Genomic DNA, 18106 nt, shown 5'->3' on the forward strand with positions numbered 1-18106 from the left:
CTGTTTTGTATCATTATTTCATTACTTACATGTAAGTGTATGTCTCACTGTTTTGTATCATTATTTCATTACTTACATGTAAGTGTATGTCTCACTGTTTTGTATCATTATTTCATTACTTACATGTAAGTGTATGTCTCACTGTTTTGTATCATTATTTCATTACTTACCTGTAAGTGTATGTCTCACTGTTTTGTACCATTATCTTAATCTTATATGTAAGTGTATGTCTCACTGTTTTGTATCATTATTTCATTACTTAGTATAATACATTTAAGTGTATGTCTCACTGTTTTGTACCATTATTTCATTACTTACATGTAAATGTATGTCTCACTGTTTTGTATCATTATTTTATGACTTACATGTAAGTGTATGTCTCACTGTTTTGTACCATTATTTCATTACTTACATGTAAGTGTATGTCTCACTGTTTTGTATCATTATTTCATTACTTACATGTAAGTGTATGTCTCACTGTTTTGTATCATTATTTCATTACTTACATGTAAGTGTATGTCTCACTGTTTTGTATCATTATTTCATTACTTACATGTAAGTGTATGTCTCACTGTTTTGTATCATTATTTCATTACTTACATGTAAGTGTATGTCTCACTGTTTTGTATCATTATTTCATTACTTACATGTAAGTGTATGTCTCACTGTTTTGTATCATTATTTCATTACTTACATGTAAGTGTACATCTGACTGTTTTGTACCATTATTTTAATCTTATATGTAAGTGTATGTCTCACTGTTTTGTATCATTATTTCATTACTTACATGTAAGTGTATGTCTCACTGTTTTGTATCATTATTTCATTACTTACATGTAAGTGTATGTCTCACTGTTTTGTATCATTATTTCATTACTTACATGTAAGTGTACATCTGACTGTTTTGTACCATTATTTTAATCTTATATGTAAGTGTATGTCTCACTGTTTTGTATCATTATTTCATTACTTACATGTAAGTGTATGTCTCACTGTTTTGTACCATTATTTCATTACTTACATGTAAGTGTATGTCTCACTGTTTTGTATCATTATTTTAATCTTATATGTAAGTGTATGTCTCACTGTTTTGTATCATTATTTCATTACTTACATGTAAGTGTATGTCTCACTGTTTTGTATCATTATTTCATTACTTACATGTAAGTGTATGTCTCACTGTTTTGTACCATTATTTTAATCTAACTAACAATGGTGTAATGAAGAGCTGATGATATAACTATCTTTCAAATCTTTTACATATCACAAGCACAGTTTTTCAGGAATGGATCTAAATGTCAAACGCAGACATTTCTTAGGTTGCCACTACATATAATGCAGCATACAGCTTAGTCTTGCTGTGTCAACTTTGACGCAGGAGACAAAAACATGAACATAATTGTACAAGCATTATAATCTATTTTGCAGTTCTATCATAACAAAAATATATACATAAGACTGTTGCAGCTGTTCACCATGAGTTACTTACTTTATAAATACCCTTTTGTTCTGCCTTGATCTTATTCACATCCAGCAGCCGCACCCACACTTCTCCTCGTACCCTATTAGGGATTCCTTTGTAAATACGCCGCGTCATCTACACAATAAATAAACAGCCGCGTCATCTACACAATAAATAAACATATGTGAAACGCAGCGTCATCTAAACAATAAATAAACATATGTGAAACGCAGCGTCATCTACACAATAAATAAACATATGTGAAACGCTGCGTCATTTACACAATAAATAAACATATGTGAAACGCCGCGTCATCTATACAATAAATATACATATGTGAAACGCCGCATCATTTACACAATAAATAAACATATGTGAAACGCGGCGTCATCTACACAATAAATTAACATATGTGAAACGCGGCGTCATCTACACAATAAATAAACATATGTGAAACGCGGCGTCATCTATACAATAAATAAACATATGTGAAACGCCGCATCATTTACACAATAAATAAACATATGTGAAACGCCGCGTCATCTATACAATAAATAAACATATGTAAATACGCCGCGTCATCTACACAATAAATAAACATATGTGAAACGCCGCGTCATCTACACAATAAATAAACATATGTAAAACACAGTGTCATCTACACAATAAATAAACATATGTGAAACGCGCGTCATTTACACAATAAATAAACATATGTGAAACGCCGCGTCATCTACGCAATAAATAAACATATGTGAAACGCCGCGTCATTTACACAATAAATAAACATATGTGAAACGCCGCGTCATCTACACAATAAATAAACATATGTGAAACGCCGCGTCATCTACACAATAAATAAACATATGTGAAATGCGGCGTCATCTACACAATAAATAAACATATGTGAAACACCGCGTCATCTACACAATAAAAAAACATATGTGAAACGCCGCGTCATCTACACAATAAACATACCGGTATGTGAATGTGCTATTGATTTTCTTAATCATAGTGTTAATAAAATGAAAATATAATTAATTGCTTGATATATACATTCATCTTTGAGAAGAAACAAGAGGCCCAGGGCTATGGCCTTAACAATCATTTTAATCAAGTTATTCATTATGTAAAATAGTTGCTATGTACATGATGTCCACATAATCGAAAAATGAATTATATATTAAGTAACCATTGGTTAGCTTGTAATAAACTAATTAATAATAGACTTTATTTAGACTTGATAACATATGGAGTCAAAGACTCATCTCATCTCATATTGTTAAGTAAAAATGTACAATATAAAGAACATTTGCAATTATAGGGTACAAAAAAGCATAATGAAGAAAATTTGTGATACAATATATGAGAGGACAGATGATAATTAACAACATAATCACAATTCAATTTTAAAAGGAGGGAGAATACAAGATGTGTCCCCTGCACAGCAGTTTAAAACATCACAAAAAATAGTTATTCACAGTTGAAAATATTGTTAACAAGCTTACTGTAAGTGTTGCAAGCAACACACGTCCCCTGCCATCATTGATATTTTTCTATTCTATGGCCTGTAGTTTTTTGTGCTTTATGTTTTCTAATTGTACACTATTTATGGTGACGATGAGCTGTTCAGTTTGTCTACATTTTTGTTGTAGACCCAATTAGCATAACTTTCGGGTTTTTTTGTATTGATACATATTTTGTTTTCTTCACACCATTTTTGAATGGAATTTTCATCATCATTAAGGAAATATCAGGTCCCTAGGCCTCTAACTTATTGACAAGAAGTTGTTTTAAAACTGTAGCATATTTGACCCCTGTTACCTAGAATGGTGGTTAAGGTAATTCATTTGACCAAACATGGTAGCCCTTTATTTCAGCAAGTTACAGTCCCAATATCAGGTATCTAGGCTTCTTAGTTATTCACAAGAATTTGTTTAAAGATTTAAAAGATCAAGGTCATTCATTTGAACAAAGGAGTGGCCCCTATGCTCGCACCTTATGACGATAAATTACCTTTTCTCCTGAGGAATATTTGTCCCAATTCTTTATCATCTTCAGCCATTTTTGTGTCCTTTCGATCTCCACTTCAATAGCCTAAAATACAGAAATCTTTTTTTGGATCTCAACACTAAGATGTCTGGCCAATGGTTTTTTCTATGTAACTTCTGTGAATGTTTTCTGTATTTAATACATCTGGAACATTCATGATTCTGCAGTACAAGGTCCATTGGATGCAAAACATTTGTTGTTTGTTTTTAATTTTTCATGTATACAATCCAAGAAGATCATCAAAAAACATGTATTAACAAAACAATTAAATTTGTAACAAGAGGCCTTAACGGTCACCTGAGTTCGGATATAGAATGAAGACATTTGTAAACACTATATACTGGCCCTTGAAGTCGGTCAGTGATTTTATAAATTTGACTTTTTAATCTATGAAGAGTATTTGCATCCAGCAAACCTGTGAACTTAGAAGAAGATATTTTTGAAATTTTAGTCATTTTGGGCCTGTTTGGCCCCGCCCTTCTGGTCCCCCAGGGGGTCAGCAAGGACTGATATGGATGCTAAAATGCTATATCTCAGGCTAATAATGCTAATCAAGTTTGACTCATTTCCTATGAAAATTGAGCAACTAATATAAACTAAAGCAAACTTGACCCCTCCCCAGGGGGAAATGTGAAACCCCAGGGTCATTTAATTCACAATGTTTGTAAAGGACCTTAAGACCTTTCCATCTATGAAAAGTATTTGATTCTTATTTTTCCAGAATTTCAGAAGAAGGTTCCCTCCCCAGGGCAAAACGTGAGACCTTAGGGTCATTTAATTCCCAATTTTTGTAAAGGACCTTAAGACCTTTCCATCTATGAAAAGTATTTGATTCTACCATTTCCAGTATTTCAGAAGATTTTTGAAGTTTTAGCATATTTGACCCCTTTTGACCCCGCCCCAAAGGCCCCTTGAGGTCAGTCATGGACAATTTGTTAACAAGATCCAATCAATGGCGATCTCATACTGATAATAAATCTGACAGTAATTGACTCATTTCCTATTACAAATTATGACCAAATAATGCTCAAAAATGTGCTTTCCCTATATAAACTATAGTAAACCTAACCTCCTCCCCAAGGGGAAAACCTGAGACCCCACTGGGTCGTATAATTCACATATTTTGTGAAGGACTTAAGACCTTTCTTTCTAAATCTATGAAGAGTATTTGACTCTACCACATCTGTGAGTGGAGAATTTTTTTTTTTTTTTTTGAAATTCTAGTCAATTTTACACCTTTTGGCCCCTCCAACAGCCCCCTGGGGGGTGTGGATCATATAATTCACAATTTTGATTGGCCTTATGCCTTAGAAAATATGTGCAAAATTTCAATGAAATTGCTTCAGCAATTTTGAAGAAGTCGAAAATGTAAATTGTTTACAGACATACACTGCATAAGAGATGACGCACGATGCAAGATGACCGACAAAAGGCGATGAGAATAGGTCACTTGAGACTTCGTCTCAGGTCACCTAAAAATTTCATTGAAAATGAACTCCAGAATAATTTAGGCATGAGTTCTAGGCAGTGTTACAAAGTATCAGGAAGATCCTACCTTGGCTTCTGCTGCACTTTGTTTCTGAGGAAGCTGGTAGTTACTGAAACAAAATAAACAATGCAAAATGGCCTTAATGGTCATCTGACAGTTAATACAATATATGGTAGAAATTAAAAAAACAAACAAAAAGTTGTTTAAAGATATAAAGTGTAGCACATTTATTTGACCATTGTGAACTTGAATGAAGATCAAGGTCTTTTATTTTGAGTAAACTTTGTAGCCCTTTATCAAAGCATGCTACAGGCCCAATACCAGTACACTTCAGGCCTCTTAGTTATTCACAAGAAGAACTTGGCTGTCCTTCATGCTAGCATGCTACAGACCCAATATCATGTTTCTATGACAAATCTTTTTTATTCTTGCGACCTTCAATAAATGTCAAGGTTATTAATTGGAATAAACTTGGTAGCCCTTATTCCCAGCATACTACAGGCCCAATATCAAGTTCAAAGGAATGTTAGTTATTTACAAGAAGTTGTTAAAGATTTTAGCCTATTTCACTCCTGTGACCTTGAATAAAGATCAAGGTCAATCATTCCCAGAATGCTACATGACAAATATCAGTACCCTGGACCTTTCGTTTATTGAGAAGAAGTCCTTTGAGTGAAAAATTTATGGACAGTGCATAGCGCATGGCGGGCAAAAACGAAAAAAGCATGATGACTATAGGTCAGATGACCTATCAAGAGGCCAATAGGGCATTAACGGTCATCTGATCATTAATACTATGAACTAAAATACACAGTAAGTTGTACGTTTTTATAGTTTTTAGCCAGCAGGCTACAGGCCAAATATCAGTACCCTGGGCCTTTTGGTAATTGAGAAGAAGTTGTTTGAATGAAACGCACGGTGGACGGCGCATACGCACGGCGCACGACGACCGACGGCGCATGATGACAACTTGAAACAAGAGGCCCAAGGGCCTTATATCGGTCATCTGACTTCCTGGGCAATAGATAAATAGTAAATTAATTAGATATGGTGTCATGGTAGCCATCTTAGATTTGGGATCAACCAAAGATGTAACAACTGAACACTTTGTCAATATCATATCAGGATCATTCAAGGCAAGTTTCAGCCAAATGGCACTGCGAAAAGAAGTTCAAAATGTGTTTTGAAGATGACGGCTGTGGCAGTCATCTTCAGATCGACCCGAAAAATAACAACATTTTGTCGGGACAATGTCACGATCATTTTATACAAGTTTAAGCTAAATCACATTGGTATCATTTGAGAAGTTCAAAATATGTTTTTAAGATAGCGGCTGTGGCGGCCATCTTGTATTTCGGATCAACCCAAAAAATAACAGCACTTGGTCGGGACAATGTCAGGATCCTTCATGTCAATTTCAGCCAAATCGCACAGGTAGAACTTGAGTGGAATTTCAAAATGTGAAAAGTCAACGCACAGCAGACGGCGGACAACAACGGACTAAACACGATTACAATCGTGACTTTCGGGCAGATGACCTAAAAATGTTTAAATAATCTATCTTTAGTAACAGTGACATTTGTAGTTGATTTTTTGACCCCAAATTCAATCCAATGCTGTATTTTCCCATATACTACTATTGTGTGAAGTTTGATCAAAATGCATTGATGTTTTCTCTAATTATCGCCTAGAAACTAGTATTTTGTGAAACAATCTGTTTTTAGTAGCAGTGACCTATGTAGTTGACCTTTTGACCTCAAATCCAATCCCAAGCTATGGAATGCCCTATGTTACCTTTGTACGAGGTTTGAACAAATTCTGTTGATGTGTTCTCAACTAATCATATGGAAACTAAAAAAAAGTTGTGAAACAATCTATTTTTAGTAACAGTGACCTTTGTAGTTACCCTTTTGACCCTTAATCCAATCCCAAGCAGTATTTTCTCATATGATACCATTGTGTGAAGTTTGATCGAAATCTGTTTATGTTTCCTCAATAGTTATCTTCTGGAAACTAATATTCTGTGAAACAATCTGTTTTTAATAACATTGACCTTTGTAGTTGACCTTTTGACTCCAAATCCAATCCTAAGCTGAATTTTCTCATATGCTAACATTGTGTGAAGTTTGATTAAAATATGTTGATTGTCTCTCAAGTTATTATCTGGAAACTAATATTTAGTGAAAAATCTATTTTTAGTAACAAAGACCTTTGTAGTTGACCTTTTGACCCCAAATTCAATCTCTGGCTGTATTTTCTCATATGCCACCATTGTGTGAAGTTTTTTCAAAATCTGTTGATTTTTTTTCTCAAGTTATCGTCTGGACACAAAATTTTCTAAACAAACTGTTTTAAGTAACAGTGACCTTTGTTGTAAACATTTTGACCCCAAATTCAATCCCGAGCTGTATTTTCTCATATGCTACCATTGTGTGAAGTTTGATCAAAATATGTTCATGTTTTTCTGAAGTTATTGTCTGGAAACTAATATTTTGTGAAAAGATCTATTTTTAGCAACAGTGACCTTTGCAGTTGACCTTTTGACCCCAAATTCAATCCAAAGCTGTATTTTCTCTTATGCTACCATTGTACTAAATTTGATTAAAATTCATTGATTTTTTTTTCTCAAATTATCGTCTCGAAACAAATTTTTTTAAACAATCTATTTTTAGTAACAGTGACTTTTGTAGTTGACCTTTTGACCCCAAATTCCATCCCAAGCTGTGTTTTCTCATATGCTACCATTGTTTTAGTTTTATCAAAATCCGTTGATTTTTTCTCTGGAAACGAAATCCAGACAGACAGACAGATGGGAACAAACAATTTAGCCCCTCTGATTTCACCGGCAGGGAACTAATTAAAGGTTACTGGTTTATCTCCAAATATATACACATTCAAGTAATTATTTTTATAGATTTACCTCAAAACATCTACAGTAAAACACGGTTATAACGAACCTCTCGGGACCAACAAAATCACTTTGTAATAAACATAGTTTGTTATACATTTATTATAGATATCTTATGTAGAAACCACTAACCACTACGTTATAACTATGAATTTGTTGTAAGCATGTTCATTATACACTTGTTTTTCTGTACATGGGAAATTGAAGTTTGCTTACTGTATAAACCCATATCTGTCTGTGACATGGTACACCTCCAATGTTGGATCTTCCCAGGGGTCAATCTCAGCGCCTTCTTCTCTGCCCTAAAACAAAGAAATAATTTGCTATGACTTACAGAGTAGTGACAACCAAATTTGTGACACTATTACTCACATGGACACAACTTAGACAAGGGACACAACTCACAGAAAGTGAACAAAAATCAGACAGGGGACATAGCTCAGACACAGGACAAAACTCCTTGACAGAGACACAACTTAAACAGGGGACAGAACTCACAGAAAGGGGACACCATTCAGAAAAAAAAATAGATTATTAGTGATCAAATATTAACAGAAAGGGGACACCATTCAGAAAAAAAAATAGATTATTAGTGATCAAATATTAACAGAAAGGGGACACCATTCAGAAAAAAAATAGATTATTAGTGATCAAATATTAATTGTCGACCACTGTCCGACTGGTTTACTGACCTTGTCATATTTGGCTACAATCTCTTTTCTCTCTCTAGATGCCCGCTCTACCTCCTCATACTGATCTAACGATGAGGTGGCTGTAAAACAGAAATCAAAGTACTAAAAATACTGTTAGGCTTCACTGTTGACAGATTGTCTGTATGCATTGCAGGGAAGCTCATCTGAATTTTCAGGTTTTACAAGACTTCCTTTAATAAAGAGTTGAAGAATGATAGTTGAAACAATATGTTTAATATTATCTATTTTTGATATAAACCTTGAATTTATTACCTGTTGCTATGTAAGCTTCATTGATAACGACATTAGCGGTCATAAAAATATAATATAATCCTCTTATTCTCCTGATCACATACTGAATTTTTTGTAACCGATTGGTCATACTAATATGAAAATATATGAACAACACAAGAAACAAGAAAGTGAAAAGATAACCATTCCATAATGGTCTTTGACTTGCATCTCTTGACCGACTTAATATGCTTTATGATGTCATACAATAAATTGCATGTATATATATGCTCCCTGCATGATCAGTAAAGAATTCTGTAATATTAAAGTCAATTTGAAAAGTTTGATAATTACTAGATCAATTACATGGTATCGACGCCTATACTAATAGACCTAGCTTACAGGTACCTGGACACACATTTTTACTATATATCTCATGTAGTTTTAGGTCACCTGAGATGTAGTTAAAGCAGTGCACAAAAATAGTGATATTTTGAAAAAGAAATATCATACAATTATGAAAATATTATGAGCTGAAAGTATATAGTTTTCTATAGGTATGCCAAATTTGCTCAAAATCCATCTAAAGATGATGTCTAGAAAATTCAAAGAAAAAAAAGGAAAAATACATGAAATATATGGTAGTGAAAAATATGAGATGTCCAAGTACTTTTGTCCAGGTACAGTATATCTGCAAATCATTCCTTTAATTCAGTGTCTTGAGATTTTTTTTATGATTATTTATGTACATACACAGGTTTTTACATATGTACTTTCAATATGCGCTGCCATTAACGTAAATTAATATATAAATAGCTTTCAAACTATCATAATCACTTAAATGAAACTAGTATCCTATAACCAATGAGCAACATTTGTCAGGTATTTCCCCTAATCGCTAAAATAGATGGCAGCTAGATGTTGTGGTCCCAGTCCATTTCCGGTTTTGGTAAAGACGGTGTAAACATGCTTGTGAACTGTTATGTGCAGTGTTTTGTCACTGAAACGAATGTGCTGGGCATCATTTCCTGAAGTTTACCGAAATAGGAGTACACAAATTACTGCTGGAAGTCGTATTTTTTTTAGAGAGATGGTTTCGCCGATGTGAGACGACGGGAATCGGCATGGAATGTTGACTAATGACCATGCCTGATGCCCGTAGGATGTTGAAATACTGCCAATCATAGTTATCCTGTTATCACCTTTTCCGATAAACTATAGGTAATTATACTTTGGGGTAACTTGAAGGGTTGTTGAATTATGTGTAAATAATCTATTTGCTTTGATTTGATGTTAAACATATCATGTTAACACAAAGTAAATTACATTGTACAGTAGTAATCAGTAGCTGACATAGTAATATATAATTCAGTCATGATCAGTTTCAATTTTTGACCCAAATCAGTTTGGTGTACAGTTCGTGAACAAATTTCTCACAAAATGATGCATCCGGACAGAAATAATCACATACAGAATGCACACAACATGTATTGAAAAATGCAATTGACCACTACTCCTGCATGTATATCGGGTGGGAGCAACTAGTCCAATCGGACTAGTTTATTATAACATTTGGCACTAGTCCGGCTGTAAAATTACTAGTCATGGGCATCGGACAAGTGCCTAAAGTCGCAGACTGTATATCTGGTAGGAATATCAAAGATTAACATCATATAGATATATTTACATCTTCACATGTCAATGTAAGATAATCCATTACACTCCTTACCAGCCTTGACAGAATCCGCTGCTTTTATGGTGCTTTATACTGCTGCCATATGGTGGCAACATTTTCCACTTCAGTCCTGTTACTGGCGTAAATGCTGACCAATCAGATCGCTCGTTTCTTTCTTGAATGTTGCTAATTTTAGTGCTACTTTCGCTTTTAAATGCCATGCTGTTGACTTGTAAAGGGTGCTCTGATTCACAGTGCTGTCGATTTTCACTGCAGCTAACCAGTGCCTGAGTTTCCGGAAAAACGAATCAAGAGGCCAAGGGATCATCATGTATGATGGTATCGCTTTGTAGGTGAATTGAAGGTGATATATTTATTAATATTTACATTTTCACTTCGCCCCGCCTCAATGAAACTAGTAAACTCTGATCACTTCATTTCCCAATGAAGATGCTTGGTCACGCGCTGACCTCTGACCGGCGTGAGAATACATTTTGACATTGTTTACATTTTGACCTAGTTTTACGCCGCTTCAGTTTTGAATGAACTTTCTGCCTGTCTTTGTACATTCAGAAATGCTTGAGAAAGTGATATTAGAAATTGTCAGTAATATAATATTATACAGATATTTTACACGTATTTTGGTGAAACGCTGACTTAGGCTCAAGCCCCGGAAAAATGCTGAACATAGGCTACCGAACGCATGAGGTTCACCACTCATCGCAAATAGGCATAATCGAACGCAAATGGTTATGATAATGTGCACAATATATGTGATGCGGTGATATACATGCAAGCTTAGAAACGATAGATTCCATTAAATAGCAAACAGGCTGATTTCAGTGAAATTAAGCCTAACAAAACGATTCTGTGAGTGTCGAAACCCACAGCATTGGAGGGTCGTTGGAAACCGCCAATATTTCAAATCAATGTTTCTCTACTTACTTTATACAGCATTTTAATCCCAAAACTCCAGTTGACAGAGAAGTTATCACATTTCAAGAATAACACAGAAGTCTTCCAGTGATCTGCGACTAAATCCCACATTTTAACACGTTTTATTGAGCCCCGGAAGCACCATGTTATTGGGCTGCATCACATACCATAGACACAGGGGTTGGATTTCACAACATGTTTAGTTAATAAACATTTAAATGTCAGCTACAAATAATTACCAGACGGAAATACAACATTCAGTTACATTCCACAACAATTACAATTGAATTTTAAAAGGTTTGATTATGTTTAGATACCAACTATTCAGCATTTTCACCACAATCATCATTTTCTTCAAAACCGGACCCCTGCTAAATCGAGCAACCGGATTACACATTGACTGCACTGCTAGTACTGCGCAGCAATTTTTGTATTTGAAGCTACATAATGTTTTTATGATAAAATTTAAGCCATTAATTCCTGTACATAGAAACAGTATTTAGAAATCGCCGTTTTTAATCTTAACAACGCACAAAGAATGAAGTTATTTTCGGAACTACATTTTGTGTTGCCTTGGTGACGAGAAGAACTGACTGGCGGCTGTTCCGTAGCTGTACATACATGTACGATAACTGGTACAATGTTGCAAATTTGTATAATAATCTGATACCGAATACATATAATTTGATTTTTTTCAACAGCGGAATTTTTAAATTGATTAACGTAAATATAAGGATTGATTATCAATTTTGTTGCTTGCATTGACTGATGAAGAAAGTTAATCTCGTGCAAATGTTACATGAACTGCTTCGCAGTTCACTTCATTTGCACGAGATTAACTTTCTTCATCAGTCAATGCAAGCAACAAAATTGACAATCAATCCTTAACACGTACATTTCTTATAATGTTATATCATTCAGATGTGACTAAATTTTCATTCCTGTGCAACTACAAATACACTGTATGTACATATGTGTAGATGTGTACATGTACATGTAATATGTACAGCACAGTTGTAATCTTATAGGCTGGATTGTACATGTACATCTAGATCTGAACAATGATTGGTGCTATGAAAATGTTTGATGTGTATGATTAAAACTATCAGAAAACTGTAAAAAAAAAAACACTGTGAAAGATTTTTAACAAAGGAGAAACATTTATTCTTGATGTTTTTTCATTGTTCCTTGAAGTAATTTTCATTTATTTCCATATTACAGTGGAGTTGACATGCAGTGATAGTTAATTTGGTCATACATGGCAAGTAAAAACTGTCATCGGACCAGTTATATGAAGAAAATTGAAGCAAACACTTGTCCGAATGGATAAGTAGAAAATTGTTGTGAAATGTTAAAAAACTCAACATTTATAACAAGACTATATATCACAACAACAAAAATGAAAATCCCAAACTACGTCTGTGGTAATACCCATCGCGAAAGCCCGCTACGTCGACCTTGACAGTGGATCACATGGTCATTCTTAAGCTTCATCATGACGTAGATACATGAGAGTGAAAGTAGATCTAGAGTTGACTGGTGAACAGAGGTGATGCCGCTTGAAAAATATTTTTTTTCAATTGACGCAAATGCTAATGCAAGAAAGCAGAAATGTCAGAGAAGGAGATAAGTAGAAAGAGATAATATGAACAGGAGAAGAGAGAAAGCATGGAAGGAAAAGTTTGATAACCATATCGATGTTGAGGAGATTGACTCTGAAGAGCACATGCTTTCTGTAGAAAACACTCGTCACTTTGTCTTACCGACAAATCATCGTCTATGTTTATTAGAACTGTAACGCACCTCTGGGGTTCTTCTTGGCTAAGTTGGCAACAGATATACAACGATAACTCTGACAGCAATTTCAAAGTATCTATAAATGCAGAATATGTATTTACAGCGGGACGTATTTACAATGGCACACACACCCCTGACTGTGTGACTGCCGCTTCACTCGTCATGGCAGAATCGCCAGGAAACTACCTGAGCAACCTGCGCCGGCGTAACTAACACCGCTCTAAGTCAAACTGTTGCCCTCTTGCTCACTAGTTTCCCAACGCCGGCAATTCTGTCACACCAACCTTGACGAGGTCCTTGTATACGACATAATTAATGTTTACGTATGTGGACTGTAGCCTTGCTCTTCTCTGGACAGGTAATAAGAGAGCGCGTAAACTATTGACCTTGTCCTTATATAATAAATGATAACCTAAATATTTCGGACATTAATAATGCAATGAGTGTGAAAGGTGTTTGATACGCATAATTACACACGATAAGAATTATCTGTGTAATCTATGCGATCAAAACCTGAAATAACTACAGCGTTTACATACATATAAACAAATGGCAAATACTTTATATTACAGAACAAATAAATTCTGACTGATACGATTATATCCCATTTTAAGAGTAAATCACATATTAAGTGTCATGAAAGAGAAAACATTGAACGAAAAACACTTTGCCAGAAACAATTAAACGACAAGATTTAATTAAGATACTAAACGAACAAATCAAACGTCTCATAACAACAGCGGCATTGTTAAAATTTTTACAAATTACAAAGGCATTCATAATGATAAAAAATTCATTGAAAGTCACTACACTGAATATTCATTTCATGCCTGATTATTAAGTATATATTAGTACACCATTATACTAAGTAATAGTAAGTCATTAAATGAACGTACAATGTACTAGGGCTGCCGCGGTTAACCGGTATATTGGGGTATTGCAATGCACCAACAAAAAATATTGTACCGCGATACAGTTTACCTGTACCGGTTTTTTACGATAAATTTTCTTAATTATCATAATTTCATTAATTTAATATAATTAAAACGTCCTGTCATTAAAACAAAACCAGCAAGTTGTATTTGTTTTCCTTTCCGATAATATGAAGCCATGTGGGTATCCCTTTCGTTTTCATTCGATTCAGATGTCGGTCAAATGTTTGTAACTAACGTGTACAATGTTCAAATGATTCAAACATTTGCATGACGTTGAATATAAACAATATGGCATTAGGCTAGTTTCTGAAATATCATCAAGCTGATTCCCACCATCAATCAACAATACCGGAATAATTTTTAAACACATTTAAGGCCCGGTGAATATATGGCTGCAGGGATTTTGACAACTATTTGAGGCTTCATCGTCCGCTGCCATTTTCGAATTCCTACACGTGTCAAAACAACACTGCAAGCCGATCAGCCCTTTGAAGTTTAATCACGATGGTAAGCTTATTTTGCCAAGACAATTGTATGTAAATTTGTTCATTATTAAGGTTCAAAAGTGTAAATATTTGCAGACACTATCATGTTTAGTTATTGCATTATTAGGTTACGATCGTCTGTAGCCTAGCGTTTTCACAAACAGACTCGAATTTTTTTAAAACAAGAACTTCAAATTTGAACATTTTTGTTCAACAACACGGTTCAAATTGATGTAAAACTACATAACATAGCACTGTGTACATGTATGTTTGCATAATGTAAAGGGTGTTTTTATTATGGAATATATACAAAATAGACACCACATATGTTAAGGTCAAAATATTGCAATACATATCACAATACAGTTGTTGTGTATCACAATATATCGTGGTACGCTTCTGCCGTATCGCGGCAGCCCTACAATATATTTTAATTCACTTTGGGACAAGTTATGTTTGGCTGAGGACAAGTTGATAAGGGAACCTACTTGTCCGCAGGGACAAATTAAAATTAAAGGGTTTGTTGACCCCTGTCATTAATACAATACTTACTCATCGTGCTTTAGATATCCTTCCACGGTCTAATAAAATAGGACCAGTCATATCCAATTAGAAAGCCTCAAAATTCATAACATCAATCTGAAATGAAATGTGTATATTAAAGGTTACTGAACTAATTATAACCTGGCTTTTTATTTGTCATATATATATAATCGAGCCGTTCAAACGCTCTTATGATCTCAGTGCTATCGCTCTTTATTTGTATAAGCATTCAAGTGATTTAGACCACCTTAAAAAAAAATTCAAATATAATCAGTTGACCAAAAATGGAATATCTATTACAGAAATAAAATTTCTTCCTTCTCTTATGGTGATTTCCTTCTCAAATTGGGGTTTGGTGATATAAGTCTCTGAAATAATTATCCACATACCTAACAACGGTTATTCTGACTGAATTAAAACACGGGAAGACAACAGAACCGGGATTTACAGGTTGAGCACAGGCATTTGGCTCTATAGACATTTCTCTCTATAAATACTGTGTCAAGGTCTATAACTCGGCCGGCCATTTAATTTGATTTGATATAATATATACAATTTATCATATTATGCCATATAAAAGTCACTATGTGTCCAGAAACATCAGAAAACAGCAAGATTTCAACTGGTATAACAAATTAAAGATAAATTATCTCACTGTCGATTGACAGTATTCCCATTGTCACATCTTATACGTACTCCAACAATGTTAGAGGTATAGCACGACGAGACACTTTTGGAACATTACGTCGTGTCTAACCTCTAACATCCGATGGGCCATTTACCCGATGCTGAGGGTAACATTTTCAAAGTTTGGATTGTGACAATATAAAACGTTTAAATCATATTTAAATCGTCATCAATGTCAAATACCTACCTCTTTTTCATAAATAAACAAGTTTATTGACAAAATCAGCCGTAAAATCCATCTAAAACAAATATTTACATCTCCTAACGTAAACTCTCATGACCCAGACAAAACTTCTTGATGAAAGCGATCCGCCCGGTAAATAGAAAAAATGAATTGCAAAGTCCCCAAAATGCTTGATCTGCCTTTACTTTTACTTGCATTCTGCCCGCTTGAATTCACGTTCCGTTTTTTGTAGTAACCAGCCGCCATATTTAAAACTAGGTCAAAATTTTACTGAAAGGATTCATCATATCTAATCCGCTAAAATACTATTTTATGAGGCCTCAAGTTATGGGTTTCCTATATAAATAGGATAATTAATACCTAAACTGTAAGTATAATACACACCAATGTTATCACTGTTAGAGCTATAAATATTGATATTATTGCACTTTTCGTTCCGCCTTCAACTGACGTCGGAAGCTGCATCGAAGAAATGACCCTTCGGAAATGAGAGTCAACAGTCAGCAAAATAATGTCCGATAAAAAAACGGCTGACCAGTCGACTCTCATGTTATGGGAGTAATCTTATACGGTTTGTTAATAATTATACTTTTTCTGAAATTGGGTAGTTTTATATTGCCGGCCGAGTGATAGACCTTGATACAGTACATGTATTACATATATATATATAGAGAGAGAGAGAGAAATGTTTATAGAGCCAATCGCCTGTGGGTAGAGAAGATGTGACTTACAAATTGTCAAATGTACAAGTAATGTTAGGTTTATTTTGATTCTCAGACTGCCACCTGTTCACACTTAAGTATTCATAAATAAATGCACTTGCTCCAGTGTTCCAAATGTATGTTATAATCGTAATAACATATTTCAACCATCACAAGAATAGCGATCAACGTCATCTCAAGAAAGACTCTTACTCCTACTCGAGTTTGTTGTTATTTTGGGAGGAGACGTTCGAATGCCATCACATTAACCGCTGCAAATTTAGACACCTGTTCGTAAAATATACAGAAATAACGAGAGTTGAAATTAAATTACTTTGCTTATATGTTCGATTGATGAAAAAATAGAAAATATCAAACGTTATAACAAAAACAGCAAAGATAACCATTTACCTACATCTTACAATCCATTGGAAATGTTCGACAGGAAGCTCACTTTTTACATGTCACGTGACTTAAATCCCATCATATAGCTGCCAACTGGTAGCCACAGATTCGCAAAAAAATATTTAGAACTGTGAGAGATTTAGCATTAAAGACTTAGATGGTATAGTACCATGATACTATTGCTACTATCCAAATTTCTGAAATTACTATTTTGCATGTTGAACTTTCCTACCTTATGCGGTAGGCCAGGTCAAGGATTTATAAGTGATTGTAAGTCCTTGGTCAGGTACATGAAGATCTATGTGGCGTGTTGTTCCTTTTCGAATGTCGTTATTGATCACAAATGGTGAGCTTATATCATCTATACACTTTACATGTCTTTTACTAATTATCTTCACAGATAACTATAAATAATAAAGCTATAGACTACATTATATACATATGAACACTGTACTTGATCGTCACGTGGGCAGATATTTCAAATGTTACGCCCACTTAATACATTAATACAGTTAAAGATTTTATTAACCATAAAGATTTTATTAACCAATATGACAAGGTTTACATGTACATCCCAGTCAAAACGGCCCGGCCGTTATTTCAACTATCGTTCCAAAAAAATGTTTGAAAAGGGAATTTATGTTTATTTCAACTACATTTGTACATATTCAGCGTTGATTTTGTTTACTTTAATTATTTTTGAAGAGTTTATATATTTTCTTGTTCACAAAAATAATAGAAAAATATTCTACAACTTGTTACACTAAAATCATATGGCTTTATGCTTATTGATAATAATCCAATTGTTTCATGCTGTACATAGGCCTATCTTCTTAAAACATTTTGATGCAGCATTTTGCAGAATCAAAGTTTTTATCTCTACACATGACTCACAAAACTCCTTGTGCTCCTCACGATGGACAA

At 34.3% G+C, this 18106-nt stretch overlaps 1 protein-coding gene across 3 annotated transcripts in view; it reads right to left on the bottom strand.

Moving 5' to 3' along the window:
• The window catches only part of LOC138308070 (USP6 N-terminal-like protein), a 120928-nt gene extending 103672 nt beyond the window's left edge, over nucleotides 1–17256 (bottom strand). The window contains exons 1-8 of one of the 3 annotated variants that reach the window (XM_069249027.1): nucleotides 17193–17216; nucleotides 16808–17065; nucleotides 15215–15301; nucleotides 8604–8683; nucleotides 8128–8213; nucleotides 5070–5112; nucleotides 3479–3559; nucleotides 1490–1597 (exon numbers count right to left, since the gene is read on the bottom strand). In XM_069249027.1, the coding sequence (XP_069105128.1) occupies nucleotides 1490–1597; nucleotides 3479–3559; nucleotides 5070–5112; nucleotides 8128–8213; nucleotides 8604–8683; nucleotides 15215–15218 (402 nt within the window). In that variant the 5' untranslated portion in view covers nucleotides 15219–15301; nucleotides 16808–17065; nucleotides 17193–17216. Of the gene's footprint in view, nucleotides 1–1489; nucleotides 1598–3478; nucleotides 3560–5069; nucleotides 5113–8127; nucleotides 8214–8603; nucleotides 8684–15214; nucleotides 15302–16807; nucleotides 17066–17188 lie in introns of all 3 variants that reach the window. The other 2 variants (XM_069249034.1, XM_069249021.1) reach the window with 2 other exon arrangements.
• Nucleotides 17257–18106: the final 850 nt, after the last annotated feature.

The sequence above is a fragment of the Argopecten irradians genome, chromosome 1, assembly GCF_041381155.1.
Source record: "Argopecten irradians isolate NY chromosome 1, Ai_NY, whole genome shotgun sequence".
NCBI classification, from domain to species: Eukaryota; Metazoa; Mollusca; class Bivalvia; order Pectinida; family Pectinidae; genus Argopecten; species Argopecten irradians.